This window comes from Mandrillus leucophaeus, unplaced genomic scaffold (genome assembly GCF_000951045.1).
Source record: "Mandrillus leucophaeus isolate KB7577 unplaced genomic scaffold, Mleu.le_1.0 Scaffold611, whole genome shotgun sequence".
Lineage (NCBI taxonomy): Eukaryota > Metazoa > Chordata > Mammalia > Primates > Cercopithecidae > Mandrillus > Mandrillus leucophaeus.
In genome coordinates this window covers 2,136,025-2,160,406 of record NW_012106598.1, presented here as the reverse complement: position 1 = coordinate 2,160,406, position 24,382 = coordinate 2,136,025, and the positions used below count along the sequence as shown (strand labels likewise).

General features: G+C 37.0%; 1 protein-coding gene across 1 annotated transcript in view; it reads right to left on the bottom strand.

Annotated features, from left to right (window-relative positions):
- LOC105553858 (vacuolar protein sorting-associated protein 13B-like) overlaps positions 1-24,382 on the bottom strand; it is a 194,762-nt gene that overhangs the window by 58,093 nt on the left and 112,287 nt on the right. The window contains exons 13-15 of the mRNA XM_012000016.1: positions 18,898-19,089; positions 12,189-12,358; positions 3,130-3,324 (exon numbers count right to left, since the gene is read on the bottom strand). Coding sequence (XP_011855406.1) covers positions 3,130-3,324; positions 12,189-12,358; positions 18,898-19,089 — 557 coding nt within the window. The remainder of the gene's footprint in view (positions 1-3,129; positions 3,325-12,188; positions 12,359-18,897; positions 19,090-24,382) is intronic.

The following is a 24,382-nucleotide window of genomic DNA, read 5'->3' as shown; positions in this document are numbered from 1 at the left end:
TCGAGACCAGTCTGGGCAATGCGGTAAAACCTCATCTTACCAAAAATATAAAAAATTAGCTGAGCATGGGGATATGCACCTGTGGTCCCAGTACCTGGGAAACTGAGATGGGAGAATCGCTTGAGCCCAGGAGGTGGAGGTTGCAGTGGGCCAAGATCGTGCCACTGCATGCCAGGCTGGGTGACAGAGTAAGACCCTGCCCCCACCCCTTACAAAAAATACTTTATTGCTAAAAAATGCTAATGACCATCTCAACCTTCAGCAAGTAATAACCTTTTTGCCTTGATGTTCATGGCTGCTTACTAATCAGGATGATGGTTGCTAAAATTGGTGGGGGTAGCTGCAGCAATTTCTAAAAATAAGATAACAATCAAGTTTGCCATACTGATTAACTCTTCCTTTCATGAAAGATTTCTCCATAGCAGGCAATGATGATTAATTGAGGTTTGATGGCATTTTACCAGTAGTAAAACTTCTATCAAAATTGGAGTCAATCCTCTCAAACCATGCCATTGCTTTATCAACCAAGTTTACAGAACTTTTTAAATTCTCTGTAATCATTTAACAATACTCCCAGCATCTTCCCCAGGAGTAATTGCCATCTCCAGCAATCACTTACTTTGCTTATCCATAAGAAGCAACTCCTCCTCCATTCAAGTTTTATCATGAGATTGCAGCAATTCAGCCATATCTTCAGAAACCAGTTCTAGTTCTCTTGCTGTTTCCATTACATCTGCAGTTACTTCCTCCATGGAAGTCTTGAACCCCTCAAAGTCATCCATGAGGACTGAAATCAACTTCTTCCAAACTCTTGTTAATGTAAATAGTTTGACCTCCTTCTATGAATCATAAATATTCTTAATAGCATAGCATCTAGTTTGATGAATCTTTCCAGAAGGTTTTCAATTTGCTTTGCCCAGGTCTTTCAGAAGAATCGCTATCTATGGTAGCTATAAGCCTTACAAAATATATTTCTTAAATAATAAGACCAGAGTCAAAATTACTCTTGATCCACAGGCTATGGAATGAATATCATGTTAACGGCATGAAAACAACGTGCATCTTCCTGTACATCTTCATCAAAGGTGTAGGGTGACCAGGAGCATTGTCCGTGAGTGCTAATATTTTGAGAGGAGTCTTTTCTGGGCAGTAGGTCTCCACAGACTTAAAATATTTAGTAAACCATGCCGTAAACAGATGTACTGTCATTAGGCTTTATTGTTTCATTTATAGAGCATGAGCAGTGAAGATTTAGCATAATTCTTAAGGCACTTTGGATTTTCAGAATGGTAGATGAGTATTATCTTCAACTTAAAAAGTCACCAGGTACATTAGCCCCTAATGAGAGAGTCAGCATCTTGCCCTCTCACCCAGGCTGAAGTGCAATGACCTGATCTTGGCTCACTGCAACCTCTGCCTCCCAGGTTCAGGCAATTCTCCTGCCTCAGACTCCTGAGTAGCTGAGATTACAGGCACACACCATCACGCCCGGCTAATATTTTTGTATCTTTAGTAGAGATGGGATTTTACCATGTTGGCCAGGCTGGTCTCAATCTAATGACCTCATGATCCGCCCGCCTCAGCCTCCAAAAGAGCTGGGATTACAGGCATGAGTCACCGTGCCCAGCCGCCTTTTGAAGTTTTGAAGCAAGGCATTGACTTCTCTCTAGCTATGTAAGTCCTAGATGGCATCTTCGTCCAAGAGAAGGTATTTCGTCTACATTGAAAATCTGTTTAGTGTAGCCACCTTCATCAATTAATTGAGCTAGATATGGATAACTTGCTCTAGTTTCTAGGTCAGCACTTGCTGTTTCACCTTGCATTTTTATGTTATGGAGATGGCTTCTCTTACACTTCATGAACCAACCTCTGCTAGCTTCAAATTTTTCTTCTGCAGCTTTCTCAAGTCTCTCAGCATTTACAGAATTGAAGAGAGTTAGGGCCTTGCTTTTCATTTAAGGGAATGTTGTCACTGGTTTGATCTGCTATCTGGACCACTCAAACTTTATAACAACAATAAGGCTATTTCACTTTCTTGTCATTCCTGTGTTCACTGGAGTAGCACTTTTAATTTCCTGGAGACTTTTCCTTTCAATTCACAACTTGGCTGTTTTGCAAAACAGGCTTAGCTTTCAGGCCTCATCTTGGCTTTTGACACGCCTTCTTCACGATGCTTAATTATTTCTAGCTTTTGATTTAAAGTAGAGTTATGGGACTCTTCCTTTCACTTGAACATTTACAGGTCATTGTAGGGCTATTAATTGGCCTAACTTCAATATTGTTGTGTCTCAAGGATTAGGATAAGGGAAGGAAAAGGGGGAACTGGTCAGTGGAGGACCCAGAACACACACAACATTTACTAACTAAGTTCACCATCTTAAATGGGTGCACTTCTTGGTACCCGAAAAACAATTACAATAGTAACATCAAAGAACAGTGATGACAGATCACAATGCTAAAATAATAATGAAAACTTGTGAAATATTTGGAGAATTACCAGAATATGACACAGAGACACGAAGTGAGCACGTTATTGAAAAAATGGCACCAAAGCTTTGCTTAATGCAAGACTGCCACAAACCTTCAATTTGTTAAAACATACACACACACACACACACACAATATTACTATGAAGTACAATAAAGTAATGCATGATAAAATGGCATATGTCTGTATATAAAACAAATTGTCCTTGCATCAATAAATTAACATGAATTAAATAAAGGTGACAAAAAAAGTTTTAAGCCCTCTTTATGCCTCATTATGCCTCACATAAATGCTCCCTTCAAAAAAGCATGAGTCTTCAAAGCATCCATATTAAACTAAGTGCTCTTTCACATTGCTTATAAAAATTACCATCAATGATAAGTAAAATCATTCAAAAGTTATAATTAACTATTCATTTATAAATATCAAGCTACTAATCTCACAAAATTAAGAAATCTTTAAAATAAGTATATTTTTATTACTTATTTTAATTTATTGGAATAAATAAATCTTATTTCTTATTTAAATCTTACCTTTTAGAGTACTATTTCTCTGAAATTACAACATCAAGAAAAAAGAAACTTATGTGATGATCCCACAGTCAAACCCATGCTAACAAACAAGAAAATTCACTTTTCATACCTTAAGATAGCAGTGTACATAACAATAATGAAGCAGGTTATCAGAAGGTTGAGTAAGGCTGCTGACCACATGCACCAACTGTTCAGCATACATCGGCACTGAATGTTCCACATTAATTTTATCCACCAATATTCGAATGGATGGCAAAGGCCGAAGAGACTGGAAGTTTGTAGTGTTCATGAAGTTACTTGAGTTCTAGAAAATAAAAGTGTTCGCTTTATATTTTAAAAGTGGAGCAGTGACTGAGTTGCAATTCCCTCTATACACGCTTCAGATCTGCACATTTGCAGTGATATCCAATCAATCTAGAAATGATGCCTTTCTACAGAACTCTCTTGCCATAACCAAATAACAAATGTCTTTCTATATATATTAAATATGTCCCAGACTTCAAAGAATGCATATTTTTTGCAAAATTATCATTGCCCTTTCAGTTCAAGTTTTTTTTCTTTTTCAGTCAACTAGAATAGTATCACTACATGCCTCAGTATGATGAAGATATTGTATTAAGCTTAATTATTCCAAAATGTATCTATATATCCAAGACTCAGCATATTTTATTTTAATCTCTTTTATTCACATTTAGCTGACTAAGGAACTAAATGGACTATACCACACTATGTCAAAAACATTCACCAAAAAAATGTTTGCAGGAAAGAAAAATTCCTGATCTGTACCATATCTACTAACAATACACATGTTAAGGGCTCACAAAGTCCTAAGAATCTTGAGGATGGCACAGTATTCTCAGTTTTACAGAATCTTTCTGAGCTTTCAAATAAATACAGTTAAGTTTCAAGATGTCCAGCGTATGTACACTGAGTGGCAAATGACCTGTCCTAGAACTCACTCACTCACTCCCTTAAAATGCTCTACCTGTGGTTCTCAATGAGGAACACCATGACTTTCCATCCAGAAGAATAAGAAAAAATGCAAGAAGAGCAGTTTCATTGCTTTGTCTGTCTTTCATTGTCACAATAATATTGGCCTTTAGCAGGTATTGGCCAAAGATGGTAAATGCTACATAATAATTCTCCAATCCAAAAAACCAAAAGTGCCATTACTGAGAATCACTGTGCTTAAAACTAAGTTGAAAATACAATCCTGATTTTTTACTCATTACCAATAATTTTAAAATCACCATTTATTTAGGAATTACATTGCTTTTTTAAGTGACTTTCTTTGAGATTACTAAAAATAACACAGAATAAAGCACACAAATCTGAAGGTTAGAGCTGAATGCATTTTTACATCTGTAACCACCACTCATCTGAAGCACCCTACAAGGCTGTGCCATGTCCCTTTCAAGGCAATACTAAATCCTCAACAGACGTAGCTAATCACTTCAATCGCCACAGATTAGTTTTCTCTTTTCTTGAACTTCATATAAATGAAATCACATGGTATATAATTTTTCACTCAAGATTACACCTGTGAGAATTATCTGTGTTGTTGTTTCTTTCAGTTCACACTTTTATCATTATGAAGTGGCTCTCTTTATTTCTAGTAATACTTCTTACCTTAAAATCAACTTTATCTCTTAGTAAAACAGCCATGCTATCTTTCTTTTGGTTAGCATTTAAATGGTATATTTTTTCCATCTTTTTCCTTCAAACCTGTATCCTTACATTTTCCAGTTTCACAATTTAATTTGGTGCTTTTTTTAATGGATTGAGGTCTCTCTGGAAATCTTCCACCTTTTTGCCTTTTTCCTTAAGCAATTAACCATAAAGTCCATGTCTAACAACTCTAATACCTCAATCATCTCTAAGTCTATTTATATTACTGATTTTTTATTATATTTAATTCAATTGGTTCTATTTTTAGTATACCTCATAATTTTGTATCAAGCAGATAACATCATGGATAAAAAATTATAATGGCTTTGATAATGCTATCTTCCCCTAAAGTAAGTTAACTGTTCTTTGGCAAGCAAACAGAATACAAGTATATCATCATGGTCCTATTCAGGACTGGAATTAGGCTTTCTTAGACTAACCTATTTCAATCTGTATTTATTCCTACGGTGTGGCCCTTATAAGGTCTCAAAGGAAGGCCCAGGTGCTAACGTGGCAGTGCCTGAACTCTAATTGCAGATACACAGTACCATGCAAATAGTCAAATTTATACTTTGCTTTCTGCTGGGTTTCCTGAAGTCTTGCATTACACACGGGCAGCTTAGGAACTAGCCAACAATCTAAATGAAATTTTATACAAATTTGTGGGCTGCCGTCTGAGTAAGGCCTCCTTGTTAGCATTTTTCCCTTTGACAGGCATACTGGAAGACCAGACATAGCTAACAAAAGAATCTCTAAGCTTGAAGGTATCTCAGTAGAAATTGCCAAAACTGAAAAGCAAACCCAAAAAACCCCAGAATATTTAAGAACTGTGGGACAACTACAAAAGATGTGACATACACGTAATAAGAATTCCACAAGAGAAGAAAAGAGAGAAAGAAACGGAAGAAACATCTGAAACAATAATGACTGAGAGTTTCCTCAAATTAATGTCAGACACCAAACCAGAAACCCAGGAAACTCAGAGAACACCAAGCAGGATAAATGAAAAAAAAAAAAAAAAAAAATCCCACACACAGACACATCATTTTCAAATCATAGAAATCAAAGATAAAGTCCCCCAAAAAAATTCACAGAAAAAAATACATCTTACTTATAGAGGAGCAATGATATGACTTACACTTGACCGCCACTCAAAAATGACGTAAGCAAGAAGAGAGTAAAATAAGGTATTTTAAGAGGAAAAAAACCTACAAACCCAGAATTCCATACTCCATGAAATTATCCTTCAAAAGGAGAAAAAAAGACTTTCTCAGACAAAAAAAAAAAAAAAAATTCAGAGAATTTGTTTCCAGTATATCTGCCTTATTAGAAGTGTTAAAAAAAATTCTTCAGAGAGAAGAAAAATGATAAAGGTCAGAATTTCACATCTACATTAAAAAAAAAAAGCATCAGAAAAGGCATAAGGTAAAAAAAAGACTTTTAATTTTTACTATTCTTAATTGATCTAATAAATTTGGTCAAAATAATAACAGTAATATGTATTTAATTATGTATGATTGTGTGTAGCAGGCTTATGAATGCTTACATAAAAGTAAAATGAATTACAGCAATGATACAAGAAACAGGATGGCAGAATTAGTATTTCTTTTACTATAAGAAACTCTGACTACCTGTAAAGTGGTATGGTGTTATTTGAAAGTGGACTTGAATTAGCTGTAAAAATATAATGCAAATTCTAGGACAAACACTAAAAAGAAGTATAACAGGTAGGTTAATAGAGGAGAGAAAATCAAATAATATGAAATGCTCAATTAAAACCACAAAAGGCCAAAAAAGAGTGGAAGATAAAATCAGGAACAAATAACAAGGGCAAAAACTAGAAAATGGCAAGAAGTATGGTTGATATTAGTCCAATTATATCAATAATAACTTCTTATCAATGGTCTAAATGCATCAATTAAAAGACAGATTGTCAAGGCAACTAAAGATACAAGACCCAACTATATATTGTCTACGAAAAAAAACCTACTTTTTAAAAAAAATTTTCATATGTACTTATTTGAGACAGGGTCTCACTCTGTCACCCAGGCTGGAGTGCAGTGGTGCGATCATGGCTCACTGCAGCCTCAACCTCCAGGGCTCAAGTGATCCTCTCAACTCAGCCTCCCAAGTAGCTGGAACTACAGACACACACCAGCATGCCTAGCTAATTTTTGTATTTTTTTGTAGAGACAGGGTTTCACCCAAGTTGGTCTCAAACTTCTGGGCTCAAGCGATCAGTCCACTTCTGCCTCCCAAAGCGCTGGGATCATAAGCGTGAGCCACCACATCCAGTCAAAACCCACTTTAAATATGAAGACATGTGTAGATTAAAAGAAAATAGAGAAACACATACCATGCTAAAACTAATCAAAAGGGAGTGGAATGGTTGTATTAATTTCAGACAGAACAAAAATCAGACCAGGGAAAGCAATCAGAGATAAAGAAGGGATTAAGTAATGATAAAGGTGTCAATTCTGTAAAAAGACATCAGTCCCTAACATGGATGTGCCTAAAGACACAGTGTCAAAATACATAAAGCAAAGAGTGATAAAATTTCAGGGAAAAAACTCGACAAACCCACTATTTTAGTTGAAGACTTCAATATCCCTCTATCAGATATAATCAGTTCCAACAGACAGAAAATCAATAAGGACATAATTGAATTTATAATCAACCAGATATAATACACATCAGTGGACTGTTTCATACAGCAACAACAGAGTACACATTCTTCTAAAGCTTACATAGAATAGTCACCAACACAGACACATTCTAAGCCATAAAACACACCTAAACAAATTTAAAAGAAATCATACAGGCCGGGCGCGGTGGCTCAAGTCTGTAATCCCAGCACTTTGGGAGGCCGAGACGGGCGGATCACGAGGTCAGGAGATCGAGACCATCCTGGCCAACACAGTAAAACCCCGTCTCTACTAAAAAATACAAAAAACTAGGCGGGCGAGGTGGCGGGCGCCTGTAGTCCCAGCTACTCGGGAGGCTGAGGCAGGAGAATGGCGTGAACCCGGGAGGCGGAGCTTGCAGTGAGCTGAGATCCGGCCACGGCACTCCAGCCTGGGAGACAGAGCGAGACTCCGTCTCAAAAAAAAAGAAAAAAAAAAAAAGAAATCATACAATGTCTGCTATCAGACCATAAACTAAAAATCAGTAACATAACTAAAAAATGTCAAAATATTTGGAGATTTAAAAACATACTTCTAAAGAACACAAGTCAAAGAAAAAATCTCAAGAGAAATAAAAAATACTTTGAATTAAATGAAAACAAAAATCCAACTTATCAAAATTTGTAGCGTGTACTGAAAGCAATGCTTAGAGGGAAGTTTATAGTATTGAGTTCATATATTACAAAAAAGGAAAATCTAAAATCAATCACCTAAGCTTACACTTTAGGAAATTAAATAAATCCAAAATAAGAAGAAAAGAATTAAAATCAAAACAGAAATCAATGAAATTGAAAACAGAAAATCAACAGAGAAACAAAACCAAAAGCTGGCTCAATAAAAATCAGTACAAGCCTCTCTAGCCAGGCTGAGAAAAAGAGTAAGAGGATACAAATCCTAATGTTAGAAATGAAAGAGGAACATTGTTACAAATTCCAAAGACACTAAAATGATAATTTTTAAAATACTAAAGACAGGCCAGGTGCGGTAGCCCACGCCTATAATCGCAGCACTTTGGGACGCCAAGGTGAGCAGATCACCTGAGGTTGGGAGTTCAAGACCAGCCTGACCAACACAGAGAAACCCCATCTCTACTAAAAATACAAAATTAGCCAGGCATAGTGGCGCATGCCTGTAATCCCAACTAGTCAGTAGGCTGAGGAAGAAGAATCGCTTGAACCCAGGAGGCAGAGGTTGCTGTGAGCCGAGATCATGCCATTGCACTCCAGCCTGGGCAACAAAAATGAAATTCCGTCTCAAAAAAAAAAAGAAAGAAATAGTATAAACTCTATGCCTACAAATTTGATAACCTAGATGAGATGGACCAATTCTTAAAAGATACAAGCTGATGACCTTGGGTATAGTGATGACTTTTAGATATAACACCAGAGGCACAATCTATAAAACAAAGAATTGATAAGCAGGACTTCACTAAAAATTCAAGATTTCTGCTCTGCAAAATACAAGAAAATTAAAAGACAAGCCACAGATTGGGGGAAAATATTTGCAAAAGACCTATCTGATAAAGGACTGTTACCCAAAATGTACAAGGAATCCTTAAAATTCAATATTAAGAAAACAAACAACTCTTAAAAAATGGGGAATAGATCTGAAGAGATACCTCACCAAAGAAGATATACAGATGGCAAATAAGCATATGAAATGATGTTCCACACCATATGTCATCAAGGAAATAAAACTAAAAACAACGAGACACCATTACACATGTCTTAGAATGACAAAGAACCGAAGCACTAACAACATCAAATGTTGGTAGGGCTGTGGAGAAACAGGAACTCTTATTCACTCCTGGCAGGAATGCAAAATCATACTGCCACTTTGGAAGACAATTTGGCAGTTTCTTACAAAACTAAACATACTTTTGGCATACAGTCCATCAATCACACTCCTTGGTATTTACCCAAAGGAGTTGAAAACATGCCCACACCAAAACTTGCACATGGATGTATATGCCTGTTTTACTCACAACTCTCAAAACTTGAAAGCAACCAAGATGTCCTTCAGTAGGTGAATGGATAAGCAAATTGTGGTACATCCATAATGGAGTATTAGTAAGTGCAAAGAAGAAATCAGCTATCAAGTCATGAAAAGCCAAAGAGGAACCTTAAATCCATATTACTAAGTAAAAGAAGCCAATGTGAAAAGGCTACATACTATATGATTCCAAGTATATGACAGTCTAGAAAAGGCAAAACTGTGAGGAAAGTAAAAAGATCAGTGGTTGCCAGTGGTTAGGGAGAAGAGATGAATAGGCAGAGCACAAAGGATTTTTTGGGAATTGAAACTACTCTATGTGATATTGCCATAGTAGATAATTATACATGAGTCAACACTCATAGAACATAAAACACCAAGAGTGAACCCTAATATAAACTGTGGACTCTGGGTGATAATGATGTGTCAATATAGGTTCATCAATTATAACAAATATACTATTCTGTTGAGGGATGTTGACAATGGGGGAAGCTATGTATGTGGGGGGGTGAGTTTATGAAAAATCTCTGTACCACTTTCACTCTGCTTTGTGAATCTAAAACTACTCTAAAAAATAGTATCTATTTAAAAAAATCAGATGATAGCAAAAACAGAAATGATAAAATGCAGACATATTTTAATTGTCTCCAGTGAAATTTTCTCTACATGATCTCTTAATCATAATACACTGCCATACTTAATTATGAGTGGCCAATAGGGAGCAAAAATAAAGTTAATGCATATAGTTAATTCCCTCACATAACTTCTTCTTTAAAGTTAGGACACTTTTTATTTCTATGGTCATCACTATCAGCGGACACCAACCTTTTTGGCATCAAGGATTAGTTTCATGGAGGACAATGTTTCCACAGACAGGAAAAGGGGTATGGTTTCAGAATGAAATTGTTCCACCTCAGGTCATTAGGTATTAGATTCTCATAAGGAGTGCCAACCTAGATCCCTTGCATGCACAGTTCACAGTAGAGTTTGTGCTCCTATGAGAATTGAACGCCGTCGCTGATCTCACAGGAGGCACAGCTCAGGTGGTAATGCTCACTCACCCGCCACTCACCACCTCCTCTGAAACTCGGTTCCTAACAGGCAACTAACCAGTATTGGTCCACATCTCAGGAGTTGGGGACCCTGATCATTATACGAACATCAAAAGAAATATATCCCAAAAAAGACAGATAGGCCGGGTGTGGTGGCTCACGCCTGTAATCCCAGCACTTTGGAAGGCTGAGGCGGGTGGATCACCTGAGGTCAGGAGTTCAAGACCTGCCTGACCAATATGGTGAAACCCTGTCTCTACTAAAAATATAAAAATTAGTCGGGCGTGGTAGCATGCGCCCATAGTCCAAGCTACTCAGGAGTCTGAGACAGGAGAGTTGCATGAATCCAGGAGGCGTAGGTTGCAGTGAGCCGAGATTTCACCACTGCACTCCAGCCTAGGCAACAGAGCAAGAGTCCGTCTCAAAAAGCAAACAAACAAATAAGGTCTTGTGTGTATAAGTTAAATTCAGAAAGCAATACATTGTACATGGACCATGAACAAATATTAAGCATTCTCAACAATTATAGCAGACATCACTCAGTTCCTAATACATGCAAAATAGTTTACATACATTATTTCAATGAATATTTAAAATAATCCTAGGAGCTAAGTACTGTGGCGGGACTGGTCTGTACCAGCATCCTGATAATGTTATACAAATCCATGCCATGAAGGCAATACTCAACCACAGCAGATCTTGGTAGAATATCCTGTGATACCCTAAAAACAGAGGATAATATGTGGTCTTGTGAGGAGCTGCTAAAAGAGCATTTCTCATTCACCTTCCCATCTTGAGAGAGGCTGCCATGAAACAGTGTCTCATCAGCATTCCTCATTCAGCTGAGTTATGGGCTTTCGACATATGCTAAGCTACACCACTGCTTAGCTGCAGTATGAAACTGAATTGTTGCCAACAGGGTGCCCCACGATATACCAATAGAAGTCATTTGGCCCTTTGGTTACAGATTGTCCTATGGAACAAGGGACAGGGGAGCTTGCACCATTACTGACTTTGCTTCTGCTGTCTATGTAAGTAATAAACTGTCTGAATCTAGGCCGGCTGACAGTTTTACTGGCTAAAACTAAAATAGTCAGTCTGCTTGAAAAAACATAATTGTTCTCTTTCTGAGAAGAGGAAAACAAGGCTTAGAGATATAAAGTAATTGTCTGTGGCATTATAGCTGGTATACGGTCTGACTTCTACACCCATATTCTTCAACATTTCTTTATATACCCTCAAGCTTAAGTTTATTTTATTAAAAATATAAATTTAAAATTACATTTTAAAAATTAACATAGTTAATTTTTAGTTCATAGCTACATTGCTTTTACTTCATCATGGATAACTATATAAGCAGACACTTCTATCTTTTTCTTTTTTTTTTTTTTTGAGACAGGGTCGCACTGTGACACCCAGGCTGAAGTGTAGTGGCGTGATCATAGTTCACTGCAGCCTCAAACTTCTGGGTTCAAGCAGTCCTCCCACCTCAGCCTCCTGGAGAGCTGGGAATACAGGCATGTGCCACCATGCCTAACTTTTTATTTTATTTTATTTTATTTTATTTTAGAGACAAGGTATTGATTGCTATGTGGCCTAGGCTGGTCTCAAACTCTTGGCCTCAAGTATGTATCCTACCCCAGCCTCCTGAATTTCCAGGATTACAGGCTCAAGCCACTGTGCCCAGCTGCAGATATTCTTTCAATAAATGACAAAAAAAAAAAAAAAATCCATATATGAGGGGAAAAAATATAGCAAATCACAAAATATACCTTTTCTCCCATAATGACAGGTAGCAAATGGTCCAGCAAGTTGAATTCAGCCATGGAAATTGTGCAGGTACATTTGAGGAGAGTAACACTTGTATGTCGAGTAGGAATATATTCCTCTAGAAAAGCTACCTCTTCAGGATTCAGTATTGTTTCATTTTCATCCTTAATATCTAAAATTAAAATGATAAAAACTTAATAAAGAATATTTTTAAATAATTAATATTCTTAACTAAAAAATGAATTAGTTCTCCAAACTATAAGGTCAAATCCTGTTTTTCTTTTCAACAATGAAGCAGGTATAAAACAACAAGTTACCTTTAACAAATGTAAGTTACACTATTCTCGAATGTAAATGTATGTCTTCGTTATTTAAAAATTTACCAGTTTTTTATTTTAATATATCTTTAAGAAATCCCCATTTTCTTTCTTTAAAAGAATAACAGCTTTTGGTCATTAAAATATCATTGAGATAATGAAAAGGCAAGACACAGACTGAGATAAAATATTTGCCACAGACGGATGGGGAGGGGGAAGATCCAGCTCCATGAGGGACTTGTATCTACAGCATATTAAAAACAAAAATAAAAAACCTTCTAAAAATTGTTAAGAAATAGACAATCTCACACCTGTAATCCCAGCATTTTGGGAGGCTGAGGCAGGTGGATCATCTGAGGTCAGGAGTTCGAAACCAGCCTGGTCAATATGGTGAAACCCCATCCCTATCAAAAATACAAAAATTAGCCAGGGATGGTGGCAGACACCTGTAATCCCAGCTATTCAGGACGCTGAGGCAGGAGAATTGCTTGAACCCAGGAAGCAGAGGTTGCAGGGAGCTGAGATCACACCATGGCACTCCAGCCTGAGCAACAGGAGAAAAACTGTCTCAAGAAAAAAAAAAAAAAAATTGACAATCTTTATTCTGAGATTGTGTTTTTCTATAATTTCACATTAAAATATTATTTATTTTATAAAAACAGACAACAAATGGGTAAAAAAGACTTGAATAAGCAAAAGATGGTCTATCCAGTGGCCAAAAATGATACCTAAAGCTGGTGCTCAATGAGCCTAGGGTATTTGGGGTATAAATAAGTATAGTAAGTAGGGGAAGGCATCCTACTAGTGTAGATCGCACTATTGCACTCCAGCCTGGGCGACAGAGCAAGACTTCATCTCAAAAAAAAAAAGAAGTATGTGCCTGCATTGAGGCACTCGACATCATTAGACATCAGGTAATTGCAAGTAAAGTCACAGTGTGATAGCACTACATACCTACTAGAATGGCTAAAATGAAAAAGACTGGAGAATACTAAGCATAGAGAAAGCACACAGAGCAAAGGTCAGCAAACTTCTTTAAAGTGAGCCACCATGCCCAGCCAGTGGTTTACTCCTGAGGTCAGAATAGTAACCAGAAGAGGACACAATGGAGACTTCTGAAGTGCTGGTAAGTTTCTGTTTCTTAAACAGTTAGTTACATAGATGTGGCTAAGTTTGCAAAATTCGGCTGGACGCAGTGGCTTACGCCTGTAATCCCAGTACTTTGGGAGGCCAAGGTGGACCTTGGACGGATCACCTGAGGTCAGAAGTTCAAGACAAGTCTGGCCAACATGGCGATTCCCCATCTCTACTAAAAAAAAGAAAATTAGCCAGGTAAGCACACCTGTAATCCCAGCTCCTCAGGAGGCTGAGGCAGGAGAATCATTTGAACCCAGGAGGCAGAGATTGCATAAGTCAATACTGTGCCACTGCACTTCAGCCTGGGCAACAGAGAAATCCCTCACAGACTGTGTAGGATAAAATGTTAGAATATTATCCAAACGTAGAAAGGAGTATGAAAATTTGCTAAGGTGGCATAAGAGAGACACGTCATATTGTAAGTTATACAAGAAGGAGAAAAAAACTGTTTGAACAATTCTTAAGTTTATTCAAAGAAATAAAATGGCTTAATTTTGAATATTCCTTTTAAAATTTTTTCATTTCTCTATACATTTATAACCAACAGTAAGAGAATGTTTAATGTTTTGACAAGAATTTCTAAAGATTGTGCAACAACTTAATTCTTCACACTGATAAAGATCACCTTGCACGATCTTTCTATAGTCCCAAGCCATCACGGCAAGTGAGGACTGCACGTATATAAAAATAAAGTCAGTTAGAAGGTTCTTTATATACATCACATTTTTGAGATGACAGACTGCTTCAAAACTTCAAATACAGATTACACACACACACACACACACACACAGAGAATACGTCTACTGTGGCAGAGATTGCTAATTGCCCAGGAGTATTCATTTTCTCCTTCTTTCATTTAGCAATAAAACCCTCTGGATTCAAGTCAGGTATATGGACTCCTCCTAGAGATTACCTTGCAGTTAGGTGCAGGGACATGTCACTGTTTTGGTCAATGGGATGAGAGTGCCATGTCCGTAAAATGAGACTACAGACCAGGCGCGATGGTTCACGTCTGTAATCCCTGCACTTTGGGAGGCCGAGGTGGGTGGATCACTTGAGGTCAGCAGTTCAAGAGCAGCCTGGCCAACATGGTGAAATCCCATCTATACTAAAAATACAAAAATTAGCTGGGCATGGTGGCAGCCGCCTGTAATCCCAGCTACTCAGGAGGCTGAGGCAGGAGAATGTCTTGAACCCGGGAGACAGGTTGCAGTAAGCCGAGATCGTGCCACTGCACTCCAGCCCGGGCAACAGAGCAAGACTACTTCTTAAATAAATAAATAAATAAAACTACATACCTTCCTTTATGCTCTTGTTCCCCCTTCCTCCTGATTAAAATTACACACTATAATGGTGACCCAATAATTGACCATGTATATATGGCATATCTCTGGGGTTGGCAGAACAATAAAACAGAAGGAATCTGGGTCTAAGACAATCCCATAAAACAATCTCCCTGGAATAATGACCAACTTGTACTTTTACATGAGAAAAATAAATAGTAGATCTATATTAAAAGAATCAAGGGCCAGCACAGTGGTTCATGCCTATAATCCCAGGGCTTTGGGAGGCCAAGGCAGGATTATTTGAGCCCAGGAGTTCAAGATAAGCCTGGGCAACATAAGTAAGACTTTATCTCTACAAAAAAAAAAGATTAGCTGGGCATGGAGGTGCACATCTATGGTCCCAGCAACTCAGGAGGCTGAGGCAGGAGACTCACTGGATTTTAGGATATCAAGGCTACAGTGAGCCATGATCACACCACTGTATTCCAGCCTCGTTGACAAAGCGAGACCCCATCTCAAAACAAAAACAAAACGAAACAGCCAACCCAACATTCCATTAGAGATACATGTAAATGAAAGTTATAATGAGGTTATTTCTAACCTAAGCAAATGTTCCTTCAAAACCAAAATGAGTAACTTCTCCCTCCAATATAAAGGTTTACCACAGAGTTACAGTAATTAAGTAAGCATGCTACTGACAGTGGGAAAGATCATAGGTCTACTAACTGAAAACAAACTAGAGGACTGAGAAACAGACCCACACAAATATGCTCAATTGATTTTTGACAAAGGTACAAAACCAGTTCAGTAAAGAAAGGATGGTGCTGGTGCAACTGAAAATTCAAAGACACATAAATAAACCCCTATCTAAACCTCACTCCTTAAGGAAAAAATTAATTCAAAGTGATGACATACTTCAGCATAAAATGAAACACATTAAAACTTTTAGATTAACCCAATTTTTTAAATGAGCAAAAGACATATGCAGTTCACTGAAGAAATAAAAATGGCAAATAAGCACATAAAAAGATGTTCAACATCATTAGCCAACAAGGAAACACAACTTTAAAACCACAATGAGATGGCAGATTGCTAATTAAAACTACACATCTATCAGAATGGCTAAAATAAAAAACAGTGACAAAACAAAATGCTGGGAAGATGTAAAGAAGCTGGATCACACAGTCATCATTGGATAGGGATGTAAAATGGTATGGCCACTCCTGAAAACAGCTTGGTAGTTTCTTGAAAAAAAAATAATAAACATGCAACTACCCTATGACCCAGCAATTGCACACCTAGGCATTTATCCTGAAGAAATGTTCACACAAAAACCAGTACACAACTGTTCAGAGCAGCATTATTTGTAATAGCCCAAAACTAGAGTAATCCCAAATATTCTTCCATAAGTGAGGGAATTAACAAACTGTAGTATATGTATACAAGGGAATACTACTCAGCTGGAAAAGAAACAAACTACTGATACATGCAACAACTTGAATGAGTCTCCAGAGAATTATGCTCAGCAAAATAAGTTAACCTCAAAAGCTTACATACTGTATTATTTCACTTATTTAACATTTTTGAAATGACAAAATTTTAGAAATGTTATCCCTAGCCCCTGGAAAAGAGGGAGGAGAAAGGAACATGGTAGGGAAGTGGGTGTGGTTGTAAGAGAGCAACACGCCAGATCCTTGTGGTATTGGAACTGTTCACTTTCTTGACCATGGTAGTGAACACACACACCTACAAAGGTGATGAAATTGTACACAACTTAATACACATACACACAAATGAGTACAAGTAAAACTAGGAAAATCTAAAATTTTTAAATGAAAACATATGCCAACCATACTATTTACTATTAAAATAATAAGTTAATAATAAGTTAATAATAAGTTAATATTAAAATAATAAGTTAAACTTACCAATGAGTTCCCATCACATTTAGAATAAAATCCAGACTGCGTGGTCCCTAAAACCCGACAGGGTGATTGATGTCTACCTCTATGACTTACAAACATTTATTGTGCTTCAGCTATTCTAGTCTGTTTGTATCCCTGTATACTGCCAAAACTGTTCCTACCTCAAGGCTCTTGCACTTGTCTACATAAAACGCTCTTTTCACAAATACATGCATGATTCACTCCTTTACATCATTCACAAGTTAGCTCACATATAAACTCTCCAGAGAAAACTTTCCTAAAGTCCCTACTAAAACAGCTCTTCCCTCCTTCTGTTTCAAGCACTCTTCCTCAAACTTTTTTATTTTTCTTCTCTAGTATTTATCAATGACTGAAATGATATTTTTATTTGTTTACTATTTGTCTACCCCGTGAGGATATAAGCTCCATGAGACCAAAGGCTTTGTATGTCTTGTTTGCTATACTATCCTAGCACATAAAGAACATCTGGCACAGGGTAGGCATTCAAGTAAGGTACAATAAACGAATGCATGAATGTGTCAAGCACTTACTGTACACTGTGTTAAGTGCTTTTACATGCACTATCTCATTTAGTGCTCAGAACAATCATTGGAAGTAGATCTCATCAGTGTATCATTTAAGATAACAGTAAAGTTGCTGGGACAAAAGTAAAGTAATAGAAATTTTAACAAAAAGAGAAGCTTTTTTTTTCTTTTTTTTTTTTGAGACAGGGTCTTGTGTTGACCAGGCTGGAGCACAGTGGCACAATCACAGCTCACTGCAGCCTCAACCTTTCAGGCTCAAGCAATCCTCCCTCCTCGGCCCAGGGACCACAGGCTCATGCCACCACACCCAGCTAATTTTTTTTTTTTTTTTAAATCTTTTGTAGAGACAGGGTCTTGCCATGTTGTCCAAGATGGTCTCAAACTCCTGGGCTCGAGCAATCCTCCCGCCTTGGCCTCCCTAACTACTGGGATTACAGATATGAGTGACCATGCTCAGTCCTTATTTCTTTTGTAAAACAATCTGAGTCTAAAGTATCCAGGGCTGACATGGTGCCATCACAGTACTGAGGACCTAGGTGCTTTTTATCTTGCTACTCTATCATCCTCAGTATGCAGCTTTAATTTCAGAATCTAAAATGGCAGGTCCAGCCCATATCATTGTATTCACTTTCCAGCCAGAAGAAAGAAGAGAAGAAAAGAAGGCAGGCATGCTCTTTTGCTTTTAAAGTCATAGCCCAAAACATCACATAAAGTTCTGCTCCCATCCCAGTAGACAGAACCTAGTCATACGACTATCCCTTAAATGTATAGTCTTTATTTCTGTTACAGAAATTTCTATTACTGTGAAAAAAAACTGGATATTGAGGAGACAATTAGCCATCTCTGTCACAATAACTAAACTTATTATGGAGACAGAGAAATGAAATATCAAAGATGTTAATTAAATTTCTTAAGGATACTAAGAAGTGAGGGGCAAATTTTAAACCATAGTCTGACTCCACAGGGTGAGTTCTTCATTATGTTATACTTCCTCATTACACTATTATGCTCTACTCTAGAATTGCTTTACTTCTTTAAAAAGGAATTTGTATTTTATGAAACGATGACAACCATAGCTATCTACCATGTAGAAAAAATTAGTTGCACAGCAATTTTTTTAAAACCAGTAGTGCCTAAGTTTTCTTGAATGTTAAATTTGTGTATTTAGAGCCCAACTTTATATCTGGCTCCTTACAATCCATTAATGTGAAAACAAAATAGTCATATTTACAAGTATCCACTAGAAAAAGTTTAAAAAAGGTATAGCAATAAAATACTGACAAATACTGGCAAATAAAGTACTTGTGCAATAACTTTCAAATCTTGACCTCTCCAACTTCTACACACAAGTTTATTCCTTAAATAAACAGCTACATATATCAAAGTCCTTGCAAACAGGCAAATTACACTAAAAAGGTAAAGTTAGCAAGACAACACAAATTGCACTATATAATTATTCAAAACAAATGGCAATAGATTCAGAATTAATCCAGAAACAAACCTGATTTTAGCCTGCTATATGGTTCATATTCATGTTCCAAGGCACACACAATCATTTTCAAAATCCTATGCACCGCACTGCTATCCAAACGAAAATCAAGAGGACCTATAACAAGGCTTTTGGTGGACTTCTCCTGAACTGTTCCCAAATCTTCACTTTTCCCTGAAGAAAAGTCTTGTTGATTTGTGGAACCTAAAAGAAGTCAAAATTTATATTTTAAGCATCAATTGGATATACCAAGCATATATTTTAAGATCACTCTTATCTCATTTTTATAGCTTGTAGCCTAACGCCTTAAAACAAATTCCCAATCAGCTGCATACAGACAGCCCGGCCGATGTGTATTTCTTTATGCATATAATAAATTACTGATAAAAAGCAATTCATTAAATTAAAAGTTATTCCTGTTATTTAATATTATAACGAGCAATATAAAATCAAAACTGTCATTCTTAGAAAATTATTCTGCAAAACCTAATTGACTTGTATCTAGTAATTCTATACACAACATGCATTGACTGAGAGGGTATACTTTGGAGGAAACTCCATTTTACTAATTTACGTTACAAAGTCTATTGAAAATTGGGTTATTTAAGTAACATGATCACAGGGTGCCTTAAGAGTTTTATAATGACCATGGAAATGAACAGTAGGTATTACATGCTTTGAACTTTTCCTAGAATAAATTCATTATGGCAATGTTCCATGGTACAGAATCCTACTTCCTAGATTCCTCATCTCCTCATACACTGTTTTCTAAACAAGATATTAGCCCCACCTATAGGCATGTGTCATTATCTAACATGTACAACCTCTTATATGAGAGTTTTTTTGTACACATGAATCCATTATTATAAGTGATAAAAATGATTTTTAATTTATAATGCATTTTGTTTATTCAGACAAAAAGAAGAAAGATTTTTCCAGGATTTAATTACCTTTAGAAACTAGAAAGGCCTACTTATACACAAAACTTTTATATCTATACCTTCTCATACTTTTATACAAAAATACATTTCCATTATTTCATGCAAAAGAGTACAGTTCAATCTTTAGTCTTCATCACATGAACAAAAATTAATTAGATTTTTTTTTTTTTTTTGAGACAGAATCTCAGTCGCCCAGGCTCGAGTGCAGTGTGGCATCATCTCGGCTCACTGCAAGCTCCACCTCCCGGGTTCACGCCATTCTCCTGCCTCAGCCTCCCTAGTAGCTGGGACTACAGGCGCCCGCCACCACACTCAGCTAATTTTTTTTTTTTTTTTTTTTTTTTTTTTAGTAGAGACGGGGTTTCACCATGTTAGCCAGGATGGTCTCGATCTCCTGACCTCGTGATCCACCCGCCTCGGCCTCCCAAAGTGTTGGGATTACAGGCGTGAGCCACCGTGCCCAGCCAAAATGTAATTAGATTTATTACTCACATATTTTTAACCAGATGACTCAGTGCAAAGATTATTTTAAAGTTTGACTACGTAATACAACTAAAACTCTGTAAGCCCATAGATTTAAATGTCACATCAAATAAAACATACAATGTTAATCTTATACATATTTTAAAAGATGTATGATCAATACTGACTCACATTAGGAATTAGGTATAAATAACTTACAATTCACATCAAAACCATTACTTTTCATAGCTGAAACCATTACATTTCTAGAGTTACATGTAAGACAGAATGAGGTAACTTAAAGGTAGAAGAACTTCGGTTACAAATCAAAATATTCTAAAAGCAAGAAAAATGCCCTGCTATGGGTCCTTTAGGGATAACAGGCTTCCTAAACAATGTCACTATATAAAAAGACTCTTCTTTTAGACACCAAATTGTCTCTAAAATAATAGAGGCCAATGCCCCCCATAATGAAAACTGAATATAAAGCAGTTTAAATTTAGATACCAATGGCTTGTCTGAAATGTAAAAACATAACTGGCTTTTAGCCATATATTTTCAGCTATTTACTTGTGCCCACCTTTCATGCATCTGGCCAATCCAGCTCCCTGAATGTTTGGCTGCTCTTATTAAGAGTCAAGACTCTCTCAACTCTTGCCCTTCAATTCAATAACTTAATTGTTTCAGATTTATCTCCTATTGTATCTCTAAAATTGGTTATCTCTAAAATCTTCCTATTGTACATTACAATTTCAGCTATCTACTTTAGGGTCCATAACATCTGTAATAACCCCCTTAAACAGAAAAGACTAGAAAGGTAGTCATTGCAACAATAACAAATATTTACATAATTATATTAAGAACAAATATTTCAATTTAGTTTTTAAAACATCACTTGCTTTCAAGTACCATAAAAAAAAATAAAATAATTGTCAGAAGATGCTTATCTTGTGGAACACAAGGTTCAAACTTTTACTGGTGTCTATAAGAAGCTCATGGGGAAAAGATGTTGATTTTTCCAGAGTTTCAGTTGTAAACAAAAATGACTACATAAAGTATACTCACAGAGAAGAAGGAGGAGGAGGAGGAGGAAGGGGAGAAGGAGGGGGAGGAGGGGGAAGAGGAGGAAGGGGAGAAAGGGGAGGAGGGGGGAAGGGGAGGAAGGGGAGAAAGGGGAGGAGGGGGAGGAAGCAGCAGCAGCAGCAAGAAGAAAGGAGGAGAAGGAGGAGAAGAAGAGAAGCAGCAGCAGCAGCTTATCATCAGTGTGAAATAGTAGCACAGGAAACTTAATCTTTATTTATATGCCATAGTATAATGTGAACAAGGTACTATTATATCATTTATTACAAGAAAAATAAATAATATAAGCTTCCTTTATTACTGTATTTACTAGTTTCTTTTCTTTTTTTTTTTTTTTATTTGAGACGGAGTTTCACTCTTGTTGCCCAGGCTGGAGTGCAGTGGTGTGATCTCAGCTCACTGCAATCTCCACCTTCCAGTTTCAAGTGATTCTCTTGCCTCAGCCTCCCAAGTAGCTGGGATTACAGGCACCTGCCACCATCCCCAACTAATTTTTGTATTTTTAGTAGAGAAGGGGTTTCACCATGTTGTCCAAGCTGGTCTCAAACTCCTGACCTCATGGTCTGCCCACCTCAGCCTCCCAAAGTGCTGGGATTACAGGTGTGAGCCACCGTGCCTGGACTAGTTTCTTACATTAATTAGAATACTATCATGAACTTACTTAAAATATACAAAATCAAATCCACCTTCAAATTATCAGGATTCACTACAAACTTTGTAAAAATATTGACTCAGTATGTGTTTACATATTTACTTAGATAAAATTTAGGGCACTTTTTGATAATGTAGACCATAGAAACAAAAAAAAAGTTGTCACAAAAAAACAAGAGTTTTACATAAAGTTTTTTTTTTAAGTATTTACAAGTATCCTCTTATAGGAACTCACTGCTTTTCCTAGTTCATTAATACTTAAAATTCTACGAATTTCTTGTTTCAGGTAAGCCAAGAAAGAAAGAAATATCAACAGAAGGCTGGGCACAGTGGCTCACGCCTGTAATCCCAGCACTTTGGGAGTCCAAAGCGGGCGGATCATGAGGTCAGGAGATCGAGATCATCCTGGCTAACACGGAGAAACCCCATCTTTACTAAAAATACAAAAAGTTAGCCGGGCATGGTAGGGGGTGCCTGTAATCCCAGCTACTTGGGAGGCTGAGGCAGAAGAATGGCATGAACCTGGGAGGCGGAGCTTGCAGTGAGCAGACATTGCACCACTGCACTCCAGCCTGGGCAACAGTTCAAGACTCGGTCTCAAAAAAAAAAAAAAGAAAGAAAAAAAGAAATATCAACAGAGTAGTTATGAATGTAGGCTCTAGAGCTGGATAGGTTGGGTTCAAATCCCACATACTATGCATGACCTTGGTCCTTGTTACTTTACTTGTATTGGGTTTGCTATTTCCTCATCTTTAAATGGGGATAATTTTACCTACCTTATAGGGATATGAGAATTAAATAAGCTAATACTGTAAAAGACTTAGAACAGAGTCTTACATTTAAAATCAATAAAAATTAGCTATTATTATCACCATGATCATCATCATCCTATAAGTAAATATGGATTCATAGTGAGAAACATAAACATATAAACAGTTACCTAAAAAGCAAGCAATAAATTAACAATTATTTGAATGAATTAACATATTTTAAAGTATATTTGACATTCACAAATTAACAGTGGAATTTTATTATTTTATTGTTTCCACCCTCTCCCCCCCAAAAAAAACTCAGCTTGCAAAATTAAGAAAGTAGACGCATAAGCGGCAAACCAAAAGCAAGACAGTGGTTCTCACAAATCTCAAAACAGCAGTCTCCTCCAGTAAAGGAGGAAGAGTGTGGTAGAAAAGAAACACATAGGAGGCTTACTGGATACTAACAATGTCCTATTTCTTGGTGTGCATGGAGAATACACAGGTGTTCAGTTTTAAATTCTTTGCTGTTCTGTACATGTGTAATATTCCAATATTTTGTTTTAAAAGTTAAGGACTATGATATCTGTAACACTGTATACTATTCATGGAAGTGAAATATATGAAAAACCCCAAAGTTAACAAACTACTGGCTTCTCAGAAGTAATATATAAACAATCTAACAAACATAAATCATGTTTCTATCTTTTAAAAACTGCAGGAGAGGCATATATACAAATAAAGATGTTCTGTGCTAGGTTTCCTTTGCTTGAAAGGTGACTACTAGATATTCCATCTCCTCACAAGATATGGAATCCACAGCACATGCATAAGACATTATATTGAACAAGAGGAAACCTACCAGCTTACAAGTGGCAACTACAACACTATAATAATTTGCAACACTATTAGAACATAAGACTTCTGAGTTGCACTTTCATATATATAATTAGCTAAGGAATATTCACACTTCAATGCCCACAGTTATCTCAAAACTCATCTTTCCCTCCAAAAATTTTCCTTTCTTATCTAGCTTTCTTAATAGTTACCACTATCCACCAAGTAACTCAAGACCAGAATCTAGTAAACTATTTAAATTTTGTTTTTAAATAAATCAATGTCAGGCCCATGAAAATTGTCAGCACAGAATTAAATCCTGTGATTGCAGTAGAAACTATAGGACTACAGTGAAAGCAGGAAGACCAGTAAGAAAGCTTTAGAACCTAACTGGGTGTGGTGGCTCATGCCTGTAATCCCAGCACTTTGGGAAGCCAAGGTGGACGGATCACTTGAGATCAGGAGTTCAAGTCCAGCCTGGCCAACATGGCAAAACCCCGTCTCAACTAAAAATACAAAAATTAGCCAGGCATGGCAACACATGCCTGTAGTCCCAGCCACTTAGGAGGCTGAGGCATGAGAATCGCTTGAACCCAGGAGGCAGAGGTTGCAGTGAGCCGAGATCATGCCACTGCACTCTGAGCAACAGAGCAAAACTCTGTCAAAAAAAAAAAAAAAAAAAGGGCCGGGAGCGGTGGCTCAAGTCTGTAATCCCAGCACTTTGGGAGGCCAAGACAGGTGGATCACGAGGTCAGGAGATCGAGACCATCCTGG